Genomic DNA, 20,320 nt, shown 5'->3' with positions numbered 1-20,320 from the left:
TCGACTAAGGTAGAATATGTAACGCTTAAAGACTTCTGCTACTGGATAACAGTAGTGGTGAGTGGCCCCAATGCGGGACTTCGATTATACATCTGAACACCAGGTCAGTACAAGGTTAACTATTAAAAACCAGACCAAACATTCCAGTCAATAATTGACTTCACCAACATGGGAATATCTTTTAGACTTGGCGAATCAATTGATGACCAATCTATATATTACCACAGAATAAACAATTGGTACTGTTTATTCTGTGATATTACTGTGGCTGGAATGAATAATAATACACTAAAGAACAACTTTATTCAAAACATTGAGGTAAAACTCTATTAGTAAAATATTTTCTTTTCAAATAAATTATTATACAATAATAAGAAGTTGAAATTCAAAAAAATAGCTTATAATTATTTTCTTCATTACTAAATATTTTATGAATATGCTGGTACTCACAGATAGTTCGAAAAAAAAAAGTGACCGTTCCCTACCTATCCAATGTACATCTCCTGATTTTAGTTACTTTGACTTTCAAGTATTCCATGATTTTGGTTGACGTGCTGTTTACCACTAAGATTTTGACTAATCAATATTATAGAGATGGCCCAAATGATTAGCAGTGGAATGGATGGTTTATCGTCCGCTATAAAGAGTAATATAGTTCCAAATCAAGAATATCTTTTGCAGGGAAGTGTCTTCGATTCTGCCGTGGAAGTGTTGTTGCATCGTCTTCGTGGGCTATGTGATAATGTTGATTCAGGTCCAGAGACTTTTCATGATCATGAAATGTGTTTCAGCATGCGTAAGTTTGGTTTCTTGTTTTAACATTTTCGTTCTAAGTGTCTTGATCAATATTAGGGTAATTTCCTAGAGTAACAACTTTTCCAAAAAATTTTTTTTTTTTTAAATTGTATTTTTTTCGAACTAGGTATATATTACGAAAAACGCCGTTAATGATTTTCAGTATCACCAAACAAATTTTCAGAATTTGGAATAGGCATCAAGCTAATTTAACCAATATCTAATTGTTTTTAAAATGTAGCTGGCCTAACTGGGAGTAGTCTAGATCCCGATACCATAATATTAATGATGTCACAAACATGGCAGTGCTAACGTCGTTACCACCTCTACGTAGGACCTGATACCAAAGTAATTTTTCCACAGTATTGTGTTCTATACTTTAGTCTTAACTATTCAGGTAATTATCAGGCAGTACTGCTTTTTATTATGGAAAGATAAAAATCGGTAAACATTGTTTTCACACGCTACACATGTCCCTAAATTTACTCTGAAGCGATGGTTTCATAATTTGTACAAGTTGAGAAAAAATTAAATTTTTATATCTTACATTACAATTCCTTTGCTTTTACGCTTTTCATTGTTTGCCCGTGATAATTAGGAATGTATATTTTCCACATACTTAAGATGTTCCATAATTAACCATGAAAGGAAGGTTTCTTAATTCTTACTGGTTTGTGAAAAAATAACAGTTTATAGCCTACATTACAATACCTATGTATTTAAGCAATCACATTCATTGTTTACCCATGTGGGTTTTAAATTATTTTTTTTGGAGAACTATGGTTAATGTAGATAATGTAAATCATTTAAATAATGACGGTATTACAATGATAAGGAATTTTTAATGCTTATATTTCATATTTTTGTTATTTTATTACTATAAGTAGGTAATTGTATTACATAATGTTTGTTTTGTGACATTGCATTTTAAGTAAGTACTATTTTGAGTCACGTTGTAATGAATTAGTCTAATGGGAGGCTAAAATTTGAATAGAATTGTTAACGTCATTCATTTTCTGTGAGGAATACATGTTGTGCACAGAAGTAGCTGACACATTGAATTTTGCAGTCTTTCCAGGGAATTCTTTGATTACAGCTGTCATATATTGTTTTTGATATGGCTAGTGTTACATGTATCCAAGTTTATCCCTGGATCCTGAAGATTTGATCCGGTGGTACATGATGTTTAACTTAACAATCATAATTAATTATTATATTACAATTTTTTTTTCATGGTGCTACTTTGGATCTTGCTGTTGTCAATATTGCACACTATATATTCCTTCTTTCAGCAATATAATTTGTTATCATCGGCCAACTTCCATGACATTCATTTCTCGTACTTTATTTCCTACCAAATAGTAAGGCTGGTATCATATTTGGAATTTGACCCGCCTAACATAACCAGATAACTTACCTTAAGCAACTGTTCAAATGGCAAACTCCCTTAAACTGCTTGAAGTATTGCTATGTTGTTTTACAGAAACATCAAATTCAATGAGTAAGACTCAAAAGTATATTAAAAAAAAATTTAAGTTTATTTTTCTGAAGATCAGTTGCTCTAGAATATTTTCATCCCATAATTCAAGAAGTCATACAATTTCACAATGTTACAATATTTTAAATATTGGTAACCTAACGTAACCAAATTTTCACTTAAGTTACAATCACCTTCTAGGGGGAAATACTGCCTTCCCTACAAAAAAAAACTTACTTGCGAAAATTTCAATATGTTAACCTCATTTTTATAAATTATTTGTCCTATGTAACAAAACTAACCTGTCATGTTTGTTATGATCACCTAGAAGTGCAATCACCTAGACATGGACAATGATAAATTACAAGATAGCACACAAAACCACTAAAGTACTCACTTTATTCTCTGTCTCGTCCATCGCTCAGTTGTGCTTGTGCATACATTACCATTCATTTAGAAAAAAAATTACTTAGCGCCATTAATGTGATGAATATTAAAATTAATATGCAAGTTGGCACAAATTTACAAAATAACTGCTGTGTTAAATAATTAATAAAAGTCATGACTGTGTATCACAGACTTTCTCAGAACCATCTGAAGAAGAAAATTTTAAATGTCTATTGAAATGTTTCTGCCCATTCTTTTCAACAGCATGAATGGACAAACTGGATCAGAAACAACTTCAAATGAACTACGTACATACACCAATTTAAATTATCTGTAATACAAAAACATCCTTCTGTGGTAATAAACTTCTTGCAATGTCTAAATGTCATTTTGCAGAATCATCAAGGATTAACTAAAAGTACTTAAAATAAAAATTTCTGAATTTTTATTATTTCTTTCATGCTGAAGCTGTGACTTAAACATTACCTTACACAATATAATTTTTTTGTTCTGTTTTAATTTCCAAGAAATTATGTCTTTAGAAAGGTAATGAAGTGTGTAGAAATTATTGATTAAAAATCATATGTTCTATGAAGCTTAAACCCTGTTTTCAGAGCTTTTCGTGGGAAATGTTGAAAGTCAAGACTTATTTAAAAAAAGGTATTTGAAAATGTTTTATGTTTTAATTGTACTAATGTAGCTTGACTATCCTGCAAAAGGATTTTTTCTAATTCTGACTGGATTGTGTTAAAATAAAAACTCAGTAGACCTATTGGGGATGAAGTTTAGGGAAATTATGTTTTAGAAATTTAAATTAAAAAGTAGAAATTATCTAAATGGCTGTAAAAAATTATTTACTGTGATTTTAATAATTTTAAATCATTCACTTTTTTTTTTTAGTTCTGTAAACTACACTATTTTCCTTGACTTCAAAGCCCCTTCACAACTACTGAATTTTTCAGAGTTGCTTAAATATTGAACTTACCTCCCACCTAGGTGACCGGTCGGATTCCCAACTGGGTGGAACCTAGATGTTTTGCCATTGGGAACTGTGGCAGATGTTGCTGTGAGCTGGTGGATTTATGTAGTGCTGCTTGCATTTCCCCCACCCATCCATTCAATAAATGCTCCATTCTCATTACATTCACTCTCGTCATTCTTAATGAACCTGATAGCAATGAGACATGAAGTTCTAGTTCAGTGGTTCTCAAAGTGTACACCAGGATGCACTGGTGCTGTGGTATTCCAGAGAAATATGTGTCCAGATGTAAAAATAATCACATTTACTCCATTATACCATTTCATTACGGATATAAAATCTTTTTTTAAACACACATTATGTATTATTTAAATGACTGCACAGGTTTTGCTTGAACAGTAATTTAGTTTCGAACGGTTCTGTAGGCTCTCTTAAGGTTTACTTTTTTCTTTAATTGCACCATATTTTTCAGAAATTTATATATGGTGCGCCAACAATTATTTGTAGGATTTTAAACATGCTCAGGCTTCAAAAGGTTTAAGCATGACTGCTATAATCCAATCAAGTCATTAATTTACTAAAAATTTAATGTGGTCTGTAATTGGTGTGTTTCATGTGTAAAGAGCAGTGTTTGATTTTTATTAAAGGTTCGACTGTGCAGCCCATGCTTCTCCGGGTTCGGAGAGCCCTGGACTACCAAGAGATGCCTTGGCAGTTGCGATACATTGGGCAGAATGAGCTCGGTGAGTTGCGCTGCTCATGCAGGCTTCTTGTCTTGTTCCCAGTTATAAGTTTGGTATAATGTTTTTGGCAAAATCTTCACAATGTACGTAAATTGATGAGTGTCTGTTGAGTGAATTTTTTTTTTATCAAGTCAGGTAATTTAAATGTTTATATGGAGGGGAATATATCCCTCCCTCCTCAAAATCTTTAAAAAAAAATTCATTCCCACCAACTAAAGGAAAGAATTTGAAATCAAAGAGTGGGCAAGTGGTTCTTCTTTCTCCCCCCCCCCCCCCTCACTTTCTTTCCATAATGAATTCTGTATACACTCCTGTAAATTTTGTAATTTATAGATGTCAGAAAATGTATTATTATAGTTTTCTTGTGGTTTGGTTTATGTTAGCTAAAACTGAAATCACAGACACAGAGGTAAATGAAGGGTTTTCCATTGCACAGTTAGTCTTGAGGCCATTGGACCTCCTAGATTATAGTGGGCTCGTAACCACAAGGGTGCGTACTTAGTGCTCTAAAATTGAGTTGTGCCGAGAGTCGTAATTGAACCATTGCATCGGGCCACCACGATTTGTGTGCCCTCTGCTCTTGGGCAGTATTATGCCTTGTACTCTACACACGGGCCTCTATTAAGCATGAAAGTGACTGTAAAACATGTACAATATTTTATACTCTAATAGCAATTATTGCCAGTATAAAAGAAAGATAGTAGAAAATATATGCAGTATAAATTTATTTGCTTGTTATTCTTGTCAGAAGTTCCAATTTTATACAAAAATGTATTTAATTATGCAAGTAAATACTCTAATGGGCCAGGATTAATACGCATGTGAAAAGAAATGTTAAATTTTAATTTATATTGTTGCCATTAATAATTTTGTTTATGTATTTTAATTTTTTTATGTATTGACGTCCCTCGGCTTCTGGTCCCTATTTCCCTGCTTGCTAGAAATGTCCGTTATGCCCGTACTGCTCTCGTCGGAGAGGTGTGGGTCCAGGCCGACGTGGCCGGGACCTGGAAATGCGGGACCTGGAGGGATGGTGAGGTAGAGTGACAGGTAGATCGAAAGGACCACTCGCTGTTAATCGGTTCACGAGCTCTTTTATTGCGTTCAGAGAGCTTGCCGCGGCCTGGCGGATCCGTCGCGGGTTGCGCGCCTCTCCCACGATGACCCGGACTCCCGGTGACCGTCTCGTACGGCCCACTCGTCCCGACGCGTACTGGCAGTTCACCTACGTAACAAAGTTCCTGATAGTCAACTGTTTTGTAATGGCACGTGATGCGTGCGCGGTTCTTACGTACTGGCTCGTAACGTCGGCGAAAGTTCTGCGACGCGTAACGAAGCTTACGCGTCCCGTAATGACCGGCTCGTGACGTAACTTACGTACTCGCAGCTCGGGCACCCAATCGCGTGGGCGGCACGACGTAGGCAGCACGGCTGCTGCGAAAGATGCTCGTCCTACGGCTGAGTCGCCGGACCGTGAGCTCGACACCCGTCTCGTGATCAGCGCGGAGCGGAGCGCACGTCCGCCGCTGCTCGAGTCCTGAGTTCAACTACTGCTCTCCCCCGCTCGCCCGCGGGCCGTCGCGCGCGGGCCGCGGGGGAGTGGAGGGGAAATCGGCCGGCGTGGGAGAGCGCCACCCCTCGCGACGCGGATGAGCGCCAGGCCGCGCTTACATACAGACACTGCGACACGTTTACAAGAATTACACGATTATTACCGATAGTTAATACATACATAACAGTTACACTATTTACACACTTAAACAAAGTCACTGTCATTTAGAAAGAAATATATACACACGGAAACATTTACATAATAACACTGGCGTGCTAGGGCGCACGCGGGTGCGTCCCTAGCCGATGCACACACTGGGGTTCACTGGGGGGGAAAACAGGCCCCCTCAGGCCCGCGTCGGTGGCCAGGTACGGCCTCTGTATCTGGGAGGGTACGACGACTGTCGTCAGTATATTAGACTTGCACAGGCAAGAAAAATGGAAATAAATAGAACCGATGCTGTGGCACACCAGCTAGTATACAACAACACACTTAAATGAACAGACGTGAACCAATATTGAAGATTGTATGACTTCCTATAATAATTGATCTTTGCTGTATTAAAAAGAAAAAAAAAGTATCTTAACAGTTTTATAATCTTTTTAAAATGCACCTAAGTAATTAAAAAATAATATGTATAACAAACTATGTTTTATGTGCTGTTCTGCACCCTACGTTAGCTTGGGTTTCCTGGCTTTCTCCACCTCCATACTGTCTCTGCAATGGTTACTATGCCTATGGCTAGAGAAACATACAGAGTTATTTCATTTTCTTTTCATTACTATTATTTAAGGGCTTTTCCTGTAAATTTATTACGATGGCTCTCTTGCATTTATGTTTCATCTCAAATTTTCTCAACATATATTAAAAAAATATATTTTCTCTTAACTGTAAAACGTTGTGGAAGTGTTAAGAGTAATAGGTAATTTGGTCACTTGCACAACATTTTACAGATCAAAAGTAAGGTTTAGTAAATATCTGGTGAAAATAATTGTGATCCACAGTGATAATGCAAGAGCTATGGGAAGAGATTTACAGTAAAATCCCTTAATTAATAATTATGACAAAGAAATTATAAAAAAAAAACTTTTCATGTGAGAAGGGCTTGAAATATTCTCTTTTATCATTATCATTAGTGCATGCTTTAATTCCAAAGCAAATTTATCAGTATTTAATTAGAGATGAAGTCAACTCCTGTAAGGAATTGCATCAGTTACTAGTCTTCATTGTACAAGTTTAAAAAAATTAAAAACCTAACTTTGTTGAATTGACCGCAATGCTTCGGATAGTTTTATTTTGCGTGTTTGAGTTATTAATTCACAGTTAAACTTGTCCACATGGCAGTACTCAAAGCAGTTGTAAAAAACGCAACTCAGTTTATAAGAAGTAAAACCCTTTCGTACAATCTGTAAAAAATTTAAGACTATGATTTAACACAATATGCCAGATCATCCAGCCAAGATACACATTGTCCAGCCCACCATCTCAGATTTTGATGAAATTTGATACACGGTATCTTCCGAAAAATATAAGAACCCATATTTTTCATTTTTGGAATATTGGCGCTAGTTAGGATTTAAAGCCCTTCTAATTTTCCCTCTGTTTGGTGGAATTTTTTTATTAGGCAACCAAAGTCGAGTGACACATCTCACTTCAACTTACATTTGTAATAACAGTTACTGTATTAATGTTGAATAGTGAAATTCACCTTACTTATCTAGAATTGTATGTAGATTTCAAATATCACTTGTAAAATGTAATTAAATGCCCAGAAGTTCATGCCATTTATGTTAGTAGTGGAAAAAATGAATTACCAAAAATTGTAAACATCAGTTCAGTAATCCTATTATAACTTTTTTCTGTTAATCTTTACAATCTCGGGCTTGGTGCCATTAGAAAGAGCTCAAAATTTGCTACAAATAGGTGAAATAAAATTTGTGGATATTAACCTTCTCTCTCTCACCCCACCTAACGAAATTTTTGGTGGATAGAATTTTTGTTAACTGTACATACATATAGTAAGTTAATATAAATAAAATAAAATAACAGAATTACAGTGGTAGTCAAAGTTAGGCCTGCAAGCTGGCTAATGAAAATTGCATTTTTTTGCAATACTGGTGTTAGGTACTTGTTATTGTACTCACATGAAGTAGGCCTACTTTAAGTTCATTATAAATATAATCTATGAAGAAGCTAATTCTATTTTGACCATTTTGATGTAATTTTTCTCTCATTCATGGATGTCAGTGTATAATGCACCCTTCCAACCTGAGTCTTAAGTTCTGGAACATAAACAGTGCAAAGAATGTTGACTAATGGCAGCCAGCATGAATCTTCCTGGCTATAATTACAATGTTCTGGCCAGTAAAATAATTTAGCTGGCCAGTGATGCTGCATAAACTTATATCATTGCATCTTTATCTTTTTCAAGCACTAACCCAATATAACACTTGTCATCCTAAACTGAACACACATATGAATTGTTTTTAATTTTGAGGCACACCGTGTTTAGGTTTTTACAGTCAAAGAGTACTCTAATGAAAAATTATCATCAGAGTTAATTCTCTTAGCTGCTGTTATAGTTTTAGATAGTGTGATGAAATAGTGCAAGGACCTTGTTCCAGGCACAGTTGTGAACTCTGAGAAGCACTTGTTAAGCTTTTCTTCCACTGTGTGAATGTCTTCTTCTTTGATCAGCTGAAGAAACTTAATTTTAGTAAAGTATTCATTGCAAAATTGAAACATCTGCTCAGTTGTCAAAATTTGATACTTATATGGTATTTGCAAGCTAATTCTAGATACTGTCCTTTTAAAACATCCTCCAACACCATCACAAGCTGTTTTACCTTGACTTGTTGCATGTTAGGTCCAAGAAGCTTTTAAATCTAAATCTTCCAAGTGATAGCAGAGGTTGACTAAACTGTTAAAATTCTTGTATTGTGCTTGCACTACCATCTGTGATATACTAAATTTTATTAATGTTAAAGAATTCTTCATGAATTAGTAAGCTCAATCTTCTTTGAACCTCATATACAAAGAAAACATCTTCTCTGAAATACAGAATTACTGGATGTAATGTGCTTGGATAACAAAAGAATAGTTTTCTGCAAAGTCCATGAAAACTAGTCTTTCATTTGGCTGAATGTTTTCTTTCCTCTGTTTCACATAGTTTGACTGCTGTTTAGAGACGAATGAGTTTGGTATTAAAGCCGCCAGTTTCTTCAAAAGCAGATCAATAAACTAACATAAAGAAAGAACCAATGTTTTTTAATGGCTGCAATCAGTAGTTAGTTACCCATTGTGAAACATGAATTTTATCTTCTTCATCAAAGTCAGTACAAATGTTTCTTACTTATTCTTGTACATTTTCAGAATTTGGACAGTTAGGACATACTTACCTATTCTTAAGACTATGGATTTTCTCGTTTATCTAAATAAATTTTTGTATTATTTCCCTATAAATTATTGTCGGGTTAACATGCAATCACTGTATTGTTCTTTATTTCACTGTTTGCTTTTGTCTCCAATCATCTCGTACTACATACATGTGTATAGACCCTCACCATCTTGGCAACTGCCAGGTTAGCCAACCATTACATCATTACATACTTACTACATCTCCCTTTATACAAAACTAAGATTTCTCTTTTAAATTAATACAGTTAACATCACTGTGAGAAGTTTATTTCAGTCTGTAGTCCTCAAGGTAATGCGGTGTCTTGGTCATCCTCTTTGGTCGGTGTGCAGACTCAACAAACGGATCTTGATCTATTCTCACTCCTGCCGTCTCCCTATGTTCAGGTCCAAATCCTTTGAATCCCTCTTCCTGTTCACTCCCGACACTGGGTTCCTCTTCCACTTCGCCGCCCCTTCCACTACCTTGAACAGTCTGCTCTGGGTTCATCCTCATCACACTATGTTTGTCTGACCAATAGCATTGGTTGTACATATTTGAGTTCTGCTGTGGTTCTTTCTGCTGGTACTCCCTGCTCACCAAGTGAAGTGTGTTTCTCCTCTTTATTTTTCCTTGTTCATCTTGAATTAACACGGAGCGTGGGCTTCCTTCTTTTCCAACCACCTTCGCTGGTTTCCAAACACTCTTATCCCAGTAAACAACATTGTCACAGTTTTCAAGACCCAAGTTTCTAGTTTGAGCATTTTTATCATAATATGTTTTGTTGTGGGTGTCCTTCCGTGACTGCACATCACTGAAGTTGTGCACGACTCTGGGTTTTAGCAATGTGTCACGTATCGGTAGCTGGGTCCGTGTTCTTCTGCTGAACAGAAGCTGAGCTGGGCTAGCATTCGAGCCCATCACTGGGGTGTTGTGGTACTCCAGCAGCATGATGTGTAGGTCAAGTAGACTCTGTTTGCATTTCTTCAGCATGCTCTTACATATGCCTACTGCACGTTCAGCCAAGCCATTGCTTCTAGGATAGTATGGGCTGGAAGTTTGCATCTTGAAACCATACTTTTCACTAAACTCCCTGAAGTGCAGAGAGTTGAAAGGCATGTTGTCAGTTACCATAATACTCGGTATACCATGAGTAGTGAAAATTGTTTTTAGAACCTTCACAATGTTATGTGCATCTTTTGACCGCAGCGGCACTAACTATCCACTTGGAGTAATAATCACACAGGACAAGATAAAAACGGGAGTCAAATTCTAAAATGTCGCATGCAATCTTGTAGAATGGCAGTGTCTGTGGTTCCTGCAAGATCATTGGTTCTTTCGGGTTACGGGCACTAAATCTTTCACACAAGCTACATTTGGCTATGTAGTTTTCAATGTCCACATCCATGCCTGGCCAGTAGGAGGGTTTTACCTCTGGCCTTCGTTTTGGTCACCCCAAAATGGGATTGGTGAAGATTTTGCAACACAAATCCTCTCAGAGAAACGGGCACAACAATTCTGTCCCCTAGAAACACTAGTCCATCATCTACTGTGATGTCATTTCTCAGCTTGTAGTACATCTTAGCAATATCTGGTACCTTTGCTCTAGAAGTTGGCCAACCCCTCAAAAATAATTTGTTCAACCGCTTCTTTGTCTGTTTCTTGTTGAAAAATCCTTTTTCTTTTGTCTGACATATTGATTGTGTGCACTACTTCATTTAGGGACACGTCAAAGTCATTCACTGCAGCCTTCGAGCAAGCCCTACTCAGGGCATCAGCCACAAACAATTTTGAGCCAGGGACATATTCTAATTTAAGCTTGTATATGCTGAGCTTAAGTTTAATAGATTGAAGCCTTTTAAAAAAGGAATTTTGTGAATGTCTTTCTTCATTATTGACAACAGTGGCTGATGATATGTTTGAACGATAACCTCGCGTCCATATATGTATTGATGGAACTTTTTGCAAACAAATAAAATTGCTAAAAACTCTTTGTCGATTTGTCCATAATTTACTTCTGTTGGTGAGAGGCACTTTGATGCATAACACACTGGCTTGCTGTCTTGGAGGAGGACACAGCCTATGCCTTCTTTGCTACTATAGGTTTGGATTACAATTTCTTTTGCATCGTCAAATGTTTTCAAGAGTGGCTCTGTGACTAATATAGTTGTCAATTTTTCAATGCAAGCACCATGCACATTAGGATCCCAGACAAATTCACTATCCTTCCGTAACAGGTGTCTCAGAGGAGCGGTGACCTCAGAGAACTGTGGAATGAAATCTCTAACATAGTTCACTAATCCCAGAAAACGCTGAAGGTCTAGTTTGCATTTAGGTGTGTCATAATTAAGAATCGCTGAAATTTTGTCATTATCTGGGCCGACCCCCTCACCACTGAAAGTGTGGCCAACATATTTAACTTTATTCACTTTATGCTGGAACTTCTGCAAGTTGAATTTGACATTAAATTTTGTGGCTCTATCCAAAACTTCGAGCAGAATTTTGTCATGAGTCGGTTCGTCTTCAGCAAAGATAAGTAGGTCGTCAACGTAAATCATGACACCCTCTATGTCACCAAATGTCTCTGTATTGTACTTTTGAAACACCTCTGATGAGATGTTCAGGCCGAACGGTAATCTCCTGAATTGGTAGCAGCCAAATACAGTCGAAAAATTACAGTATTTCACACTCTTCTCATGAAGGCTAATGTGCCAGAATGAGTCCTTGAGGTCTAAGACACTAAAACATTGAGCATTTCCTATCCTTGCAATTACATCTCTTACAGTGGGAATTTCATAATATTCTCTGACAACAGCCTTATTTAAGTCAGACGGATCTAGACACAGCCTTAAGGAGCCATTAGGTTTTTCTACAGTGACTAGCTGGTTTACCCATTCTGTTGGATGTGTACATTTTGTTATAATGCCAAGTTGACATAGCCTGTCCAACTCATTTTTCAGTTTGTCTCTGATTTTATTTGGAAGCCGATGTGGGGGGTTTGAAGTTGGAATGCAATTATCCTTTAGCTTAATTTTGTATTCATTTTCAAACTTACCAATGCCTGCGAACACATCCTTGTATGCCACGACAATGCTTTGCTTGGTTGGTCCATGTACTTCACCGATCACATTCTTTTACAGCAAACCCAGACGGTCACAGGTTCCAATGCCCAGAATAGGTATAGAGTCCTCATCAACAATCACAAACTTTTCAAGTGAGCTGATGTTCCTATGAGACAGAGTCAAGTCACAGCAACCTACAACTTTAATTTTAGAGTTGTTGTACGCAGCGAGGGAAATTGATCCTTGGTGTAGCTTTGCGCCCTTTCCAATCTGCTGCACCAAGGCAAATGTTTCGAGAGGAAGAATATTTACACATGCACCCGAATCCAGTTTGAACTGTACACTGAGTACACTGTCTACAAGGATTGTTTCTGTCCAACTTACAAGTGAAACACTTCTGTTATTTACACTGGCAATAAAATCACAATAATAGTCATCATAGCTTAAATCAAAGCCGGGATTTGTATCTTGTTTTATCTCAGTGACTGCACGATGTGTAGACCTGGTTTCACTGGGGCGAGCACGACACACTTTAGCAAAGTGATTTTGCTTGCCACACGCAGAACATGACTTACCACGAGCAGGGCATTTTGATGGGTCTCTTACATGACGGTAACCACACCATGTACAGATACACTCTTCATTATGACGTGACATGCTTGGCTGTTTGGGCAACCTCTGAGTATTGTTCTGTTTGTATTTTGCTTCGTCAATGCTGATGTGATCCGGGTTATTTTGACTAGGTTGCAGTATCTGGTTGGCCTGGGCAGCTGTAACCTCCGCAGTTCGAAACTGTTGAACTGTCTCTTCCAAAGAAACCCCGCCAGTTTTGACAACTTTTTCTTGGGTCGGGCGATCCAGTGTCCCGAATACAACGCGGTCTCGGAGTAGATCGTCAGCATCTTTGAACTCACAGTCACGCACTAGTGTCTTTAAATCCGTTAAAAATGTGTCAAATGGTTCACCTTTTCTTTGACTTCTGTTGTAGAACAAGAAACGGGCATGTAATATATTTTTCTTGGGGTTACAATGCGTTTGAAACTTCTTGAGTAGGTACATTTGCCAACGATTTATTCTTAAGTGAAAGTGAAGGTATTGTAGACATCTAAAGCCTCTTCACCCACAATGTTGAGGAAGATCGCGATTTTACGTGATTCTGACTGTAAAACCAAGTCCGATGCTTCTAAGTAAATGTTGAATGCTTGGTTAAATTTCTTCCAATTTTCACTTAAATTGCCGCGAAGCGACAATTTTTCTGGAGTGTTGAAACCGGCCGCCATGTTGTATACAAATGACACTACAGGCAGACACTATTTTTTACTAATATACATGAAAACAAATTATGAACACTGTTGGTTCGCGTACATTTATGATATTCGTCATATTAATCCTACCGACTGCGCCATGTATTGTTCTTTATTTCACTGTTTGCTTTTGTCTCCAATCATCTCGTACTACATACATGTGTATAGACCCTCACCATCTTGGCAACTGCCAGGTTAGCCAACCATTACATCATTACATACTTACTACAATCACGGTTTTCACTTTCACATACCAGTATATTGATAAGGTCCATTAGCTTTGATTTGTCTAAATTCATAGCCCTAAATGAAGAATTAGATTCTGGTGTATTGAGCAAACACAGACCAAACGTGTACCTGGCTGACCAACAGTGACACACCATTTTGGCCACAGCTCACAGAATTTAGAAAATCCTACTTAATAACAGGGAAATTTCACTCTGTATGCTGTATGTAGTTCCTTAAGATGGCAGAGTATTAGGCTCTTTTGTTCATAAACATTTTTGTGTACACTAATCTTATCTTTGGCATCTGGCATTAGTCTGTTTTTTTCATCAGCTTGATAAAAATGAGTAACTTTTTCAACAACTTCAGCAGAAATTTTTCATCCTTGTAAAGGCTCAGGATATGAAAGAATTCCTTTTCATTTCACCAACTGGTGTGATTTTCTTGCTATGTACTCAGAATTCTATTGAAATTTTCTTTTGTGTCCAGGAATTAGGTGCAACAGATAAAATGCATAACTTCTCCCTTATGGATATTGCGTATGTCAATTTTTCTTTCATCTGACTGATTAGAAAATTTCAGTCACTTGCATTCCTCTTAATAACTGACTCTTCAGTTAAGTCTTCATCAGTACTTCCTTCAGACTGAAATTCATCTTCTTGTAGCTTCAAAAATGTAGCTACTTTTAATTTTACTTTACTTTTTACTTCCACTATCATTCTTTTACCATACACTAATTTAAACGCTTTGAAAGTCATTTCAGTTTTAAGGGTGATAAATCAATATTCAAATCTTTCTTTTCAAATGGTGTAGTGTCACTAAAGTCTTCCTTCGTAAGTGTAAGCCTGTGGGGGTCTGGACCTTCCTCTTCGTTAGAATTATTCTGTGAATTTTCAAACTGTTGTTCTTGAAATAACTTCATCCTACAGTTGGAACACAACTTTTGTCCAGGAACTAACAAAACACCAGCTTTCTTTTTCGCATCTTTGGCTATTTGAAGAGATACAGGTCTTATGCCACTCTTAAGACCTTTTGTGTTTCTTTGCTGGGTCACAACATTTTTAAAAGCTTCCCCGTTCCCTGTAATATTTAATGAGTGATGCATAGTAGTATGAACATATGCTTGAATTTGAATGCAGTTGCTAATCTATCTATCCTCCAAAAAAAGCAGATTTCTTTTTCTTCATCAGGAAGTTCAGCAATATTAAGAATTATCTTTTTGTCTGTTTATGTATTTATATGACACACAGAATTAATATAAATACCTAAACTATATTCTTCATATGAACTGGTTGCCAATGTAGATTTAAAAAAAAAACTGTTGGTTTTATTCACTTCAGTCAGAAAATACAAATCAAATAATTTATCAAAAATAAATAATTAAACCAACTACATGTCAACACTTAAACATTAACAATCATAGATTAAACAATCCCAGTCAACTTGTTAAAGTGCGCAGAAAAATAGCAGCCCCCAAGACTCCCACACACTAAACAACTTGTGACTGACTGATATCTTCTATGAGATCACCCTACAGTAACATTTAGAGGATGCAATATTATGCAAACTGATTGAGTGACCAAATATTAATTGATCCATAACTTTTCTTCAAACATGTTCTTCTCCTTTTTATTGGTATTTTTCATATATAGGCCTACAATATATTGAATGTGCATTTCCAATAAGGTTAAATCATTATTTCAAACATTTTTGCAATAAAAATTTTACTACATATTTGCTTTTTACATGTACAAATTATTTTGTAAATTAAAACTGATTTGTAATCATTTTAACCACTTCTTTTTCAAAGAACTTGCTTTTATAAAAAAGGAAGGTAAAAATCCACAAATTTTATTTGTAGCAAATTTTGTGGTCTTTCAAATGGTACCAAGCCCGAGATTGTAAAGATTAATAAAAAAAAGTTATAATATGATTACTGAACTGAAGTTTACAAGTTTTGGTAAATTATTTTTCCCACGTCTAACATAATTTGCATGTACTTTTGAGCATTTAATTACATTGTAAAAGTAGTATTTGAAATCTACGTAAAATTCTAAGTATGGTGAATTTCACTTTTCTACATAAATACCTGTTATTACAAATGATAATATGAAGCGAGATGTGTCATTCGACTTTGGTTGCGGATTAAAAAAATTCCACCAAACAGAGGGAAACTTCGAAGGGCTTCAAATTCTAAACTAGAGCCTATATTCCAAAAAATGTCTGAAGATACCATGCACCAAATTTCATCCATGTCTGAGATGGTGGGGTGGACACCCCTGGATGATGGACATGAAATGCCCCTTTATGATCTGTGTGATAGACTGATAGTCTTTTTGGTATACTAGTTACAACACTGAGTTAAAACATTTAAAACACTATCAAGTAAACTTTCTTGAATGGGTACTAGTAAATTCATTTTTAATTAGTCTTAATTTAACTAAAAAGGGCCTTGTTCAAGACCAAGCTACAGTTTAACTCAAAACGTGGTTACTTATTTAGTTCCTGAGTAGTCAGAGCACATTTACTGTTTTATTATTCACTAGTTTGTGTTAATTGCTGTTTTTTGATCCTGAATTTCTCCTTACAGGTGACAAGTCTCGGCCGACCATAGTTCGAAACAGCATCGATATTGGAACGAGCTCCACTGTGGTAGAGTTCCTCACAGAACTGGGTTGCAGAATGGATTTTGAGTACATTGTCAGGGGCTACATGTTCAGGAAGGGTCGCATGAAAATAACTGTATCAAAGATATTCAAAGTTAGTATCCATATATATTTATGAATATTTAGCAAGTTATTCAAAATATGGTAATTGAATGATTTGTAATCTTGAAAGAATGCTTATTAAGTCTATTCAGAGGTTGGTACACAGTTATAGTACAGAAATACCTTGTTTAAGTGGGATCATTTGAGACTATAGCCATCCAGAACAGCAAAAAACTAGGCTTTCAGAAAATTTGAAGGGGGGCAAAAATCAATAGAAGACAATGAACTTACAAAAATGTACATTTTATTGTCCAAAGCACATGAAACATTGTCACCTGTTATCTCATCTTGCCAGGTGGCCTAACTCATTTTGTCATCATGTGCAGTCTAAGAAAACATTTGTTGCTGTACAGTACAATTATGATTGTATGCACAAATTAAAGCAATAACGTACATGAAATTCTCCCTCAAAACCCTTTTTAGTTCTAAAATGTTTATGTGTATATTATGATTACTGTGCAAGGAATCATTATTTTGATTATTTTTGTTTATATGATCTTTGAAAGTTTCAGAATTTAAAGCATAGGAATTTAAAATATTTAATTATATATTAATTATTATACATTAATATATTAAATATAATCAAAAATTAAAAAAGAAAACAGTACTTTGAAAATTTATATGAAATATTATTAGTTTTAAAATAATTATTTTTACCAAATAGAGCCAGTAGCATATCAGTTTTAAACGTTATGGATATAAATTCAGAAATTTAAGATTGGAAAAGCTTTTAAATTTTCCAAACTAAAAAAAGGAACATAACTACATGAATATCAATAATGTAAAAAAATTATTCCTGACAGTTTCATTGAAATTTCAAATGGTCTGGTTGAATCTTCAGATATTTTAGTGGGTTTGCATGGAATGACCCAGTAACGGGATCATTAAACTTGAGGTGCTAATGCCTGAACGTATTTCAAAACAAGTGAGCCCAGCTGTGTGATTTATTCTCTTAGTGAACATGGCATTAGTTTGCTGTTTGTAATGTGAATGTTTTACGTGTACAGTTTGGTGATGATAGCAACACAGATGATTTGACATTTTTCTCATGGATTTCACATGGCAGTGTTCATGCAGTGTAAGATTAATAAGTAGTGAGTATTCCAGGTGCAGTAGAATTGACAGGGCTTTAGAAAAGTTAGAAGTAAATTTGACTCGATAATTCCACTTTACAGTGAAGTCCCGCTAATCTGAACTAATTGGGACCGAGACATGTTGGCATTAACATATTTTCTGATTAGCAAAATAAGTGCAGTAATGCAATAGCATGTAGTAATACATCTTTGTTGTGTCCAGCTGCCGCTGTGACCAATTCCAATTGTGTGGGTTCGAGTGCTGAGTGGTGTACTACCTCGTAGCCGAATTTAAGGGATATATACCCCAAGAAAGAACTTAATGCCATCAATTACATCTGCGCTTTTTCTTACTAAGTTCAACTTGTACATAACATATGCATCAAACTACCTGCCAGCAGCAGGCCTAACATCTACATAGTTTGGAAGCCTGACTAAGGGTGTGTGTCCGGCCCCGTGTTGCTGGCATGTGTCCCAAGCCTGGCACGCCCTGACACAAAGTTCATGTCGTCACATCCTCGAGTCACGGGGCTCGGGGCTCTCCCGAAAAGTACGTTGCAGTGGCACACATGCGGACTCTTGCTTAGTTTATACAGCACACTGAGTAATGTCCACAGGTATATGTACTTGGTCGGCCGCTGATGCATCTTGACGTCAGCACTACCATTCACAGAGTATAAACACTTTCTATGCATCAGCAGGCCAACTGTGTGTGTGTCATCTCAAATCACAATGAATTATATCTTATAACTAACTCAATAATTACATGCTATTTAAAATGAAGTTTAAATAAAACAGTTACAAACAGTTTCAATAAAATAACCATTTCTACATGTGTCCCTTCCAGAATTCCCAGACATAACATCTCTATAAACATTAAGTTATCAAGTAACACACCCTATAAAATTTTTATGAGCCCGAAAAAACTAAACATGTTGATAATAAGTTTGAAACAAAAATAATCTTTAAAATAAAAAATTTCAAGGTTTTTTTATAGACATTTCTTTTGCCCTAAACTTGTTCGATTCAGTGGAACTACGCTGTAATTGCTTCATATTACACAATTTCCCACTCACAACTTTTACATTTTTGGTGTGAAAGCTCAGATTTGCAGGAGTGCAATAATAATGTTTTCCTGTCACAGATGGGTCAGGGTAAACCGCTGGAAAGCGTGGAGCCGATGTCACAGTCGTACTTGGTGGAGCTGAGCGTGCTCGCGCCCAGCGGCCAGGACGCCATCGCGGAGGACATGCGCAGCTTCGCAGAGCAGCTGCGGCCCCTCGTCGTGCTGGAGAAGCTGGACTACAAGAGGCTCCAGCACGTCGCCTAGTGCTGCGTGGGCGACGTCTGCATCGCTGGCACGCCCTTGGTGACCCCGAACCAGTCGACAACAACCCGCCAAGGGATGTGACCTTGTTACCAACTCGTGAACACACTACGAAGTCCTGGTTATATACAGGCATGTTGAGTCTAGCCTGGAGTGAAATGAATGAATCCATGAAATAATTGTGGCTTTACCTGTATGCATCATGTTATACTGATAAAAATTAACATTCATTTACGAACTGGTACATTTCAATTCGTCTGTATATTGAAATGGTTTTTATACTGTAAATATAATTTATTTTTTAGGGTCATTAAAATTTATTTATTAAAAAAAATGTTTGTCTTTCCAGTTAATTGCATGTATAATTTGACACATTACCTGAAATTTTTTTTTTAATTTATGTCTTTTGTAAGGAGGTGTTTTTCCAACTCGCCGCCTGAGTATTGGAGTGTTCTATGTCCACTCTTTTGGTTTTTTATGCTATGGACACAAAATTAATATTAGTATTCATTTGTACTATATCCACACACGTCTACGCACATGAAAATGTTTGTTCTTAATTTAAGACCAATATTATTTTGTTCCATGTCATGATACTCATAGTTGTTTGAACTTTCAAATGCTTTTATCTTAGTTCCGACTTCAATGGACATAGAACACTCCAATTCTCAGGCGACGAACTGTTAAAGTGTATCCTATAATTTTTTGAATTTTTTTATAGTTGATGCTTTCCACCATCTTGGATTTTATTGCATCCCTCGTTATCAAAGTTTGCTGTTACATATTGCAGGACTGAAATCCCGGAAATGAACACAGTGATCTCTGTGCTTAGCATGGTTTATTTTAACAACTGTGTCACTTAAGGACACAGTAAGTAAAAATGGTGTGTTTATTTTATTTATCCTAGTACTTTTGAAAAGGAAGTAAGTTGTCGAAGTGGTAAGACACTGGTTGTTCTAGAGAACCCAGATTTGAAACCTAGTCTAGCCATCCTCATTTCGGTTTTCCATGGTTTCTCAAAATCTTTCACAGGAAATTACTGGGATGGTTCTTTATCCGTGTCTGTGGTCGATACTTTCCCTAGTACTCATTAGTACCTATGTGTATCAAAATTATTATTTTTTATTTTGCTATTGCTGTTTGACTGTTTGTAAATAATTGTTAATACATCAAAACTTAATACCTACTGCTTTTTTTTAAAAAAAATATATATATATTAGCAAGTATAAAACTG

At 36.2% G+C, this 20,320-nt stretch overlaps 1 protein-coding gene across 2 annotated transcripts; it reads left to right on the top strand.

The window, feature by feature from the left end:
• The first annotated feature begins 511 nt into the window (after positions 1 to 511).
• On the top strand, positions 512 to 19,431 carry LOC134546290 (mediator of RNA polymerase II transcription subunit 18). 2 transcript variants are annotated; one of them, XM_063389008.1, is made up of 5 exons: positions 521 to 796; positions 3,274 to 3,319; positions 4,286 to 4,381; positions 16,509 to 16,678; positions 18,904 to 19,431. In XM_063389008.1, the coding sequence occupies exons 1-5, from the start codon at positions 743 to 745 to the stop codon at positions 19,087 to 19,089; spliced, it is 552 nt and encodes a 183-aa protein (XP_063245078.1). In that variant the 5' UTR covers positions 521 to 742; the 3' UTR covers positions 19,090 to 19,431. The 2 variants fall into 2 exon arrangements, with proteins under 2 accessions (XP_063245079.1, XP_063245078.1); XM_063389009.1 differs by lacking the exon at positions 3,274 to 3,319 and having other exon boundaries at positions 512 to 796.
• The last annotated feature ends 889 nt before the right edge of the window (positions 19,432 to 20,320 follow it).

Source organism: Bacillus rossius, chromosome 1, assembly GCF_032445375.1.
Source record: "Bacillus rossius redtenbacheri isolate Brsri chromosome 1, Brsri_v3, whole genome shotgun sequence".
Classification (NCBI taxonomy): domain Eukaryota; kingdom Metazoa; phylum Arthropoda; class Insecta; order Phasmatodea; family Bacillidae; genus Bacillus; species Bacillus rossius.
This window is presented reverse-complemented; position numbering and strand designations above follow the sequence as displayed.

Coding starts and splice junctions, on each gene's coding strand:
- LOC134546290 (XM_063389009.1), top strand. CDS start 595: ATGGCCCAAATGATTAGCAGTGGAATGGATGGTTTATCGTCCGCTATA. Junction 797..4,285: donor TGAAATGTGTTTCAGCATGC/GTAAGTTTGGTT, acceptor TTTTTATTAAAG/GTTCGACTGTGCAGCCCATG. Junction 16,679..18,903: donor CTGTATCAAAGATATTCAAA/GTTAGTATCCAT, acceptor TTCCTGTCACAG/ATGGGTCAGGGTAAACCGCT.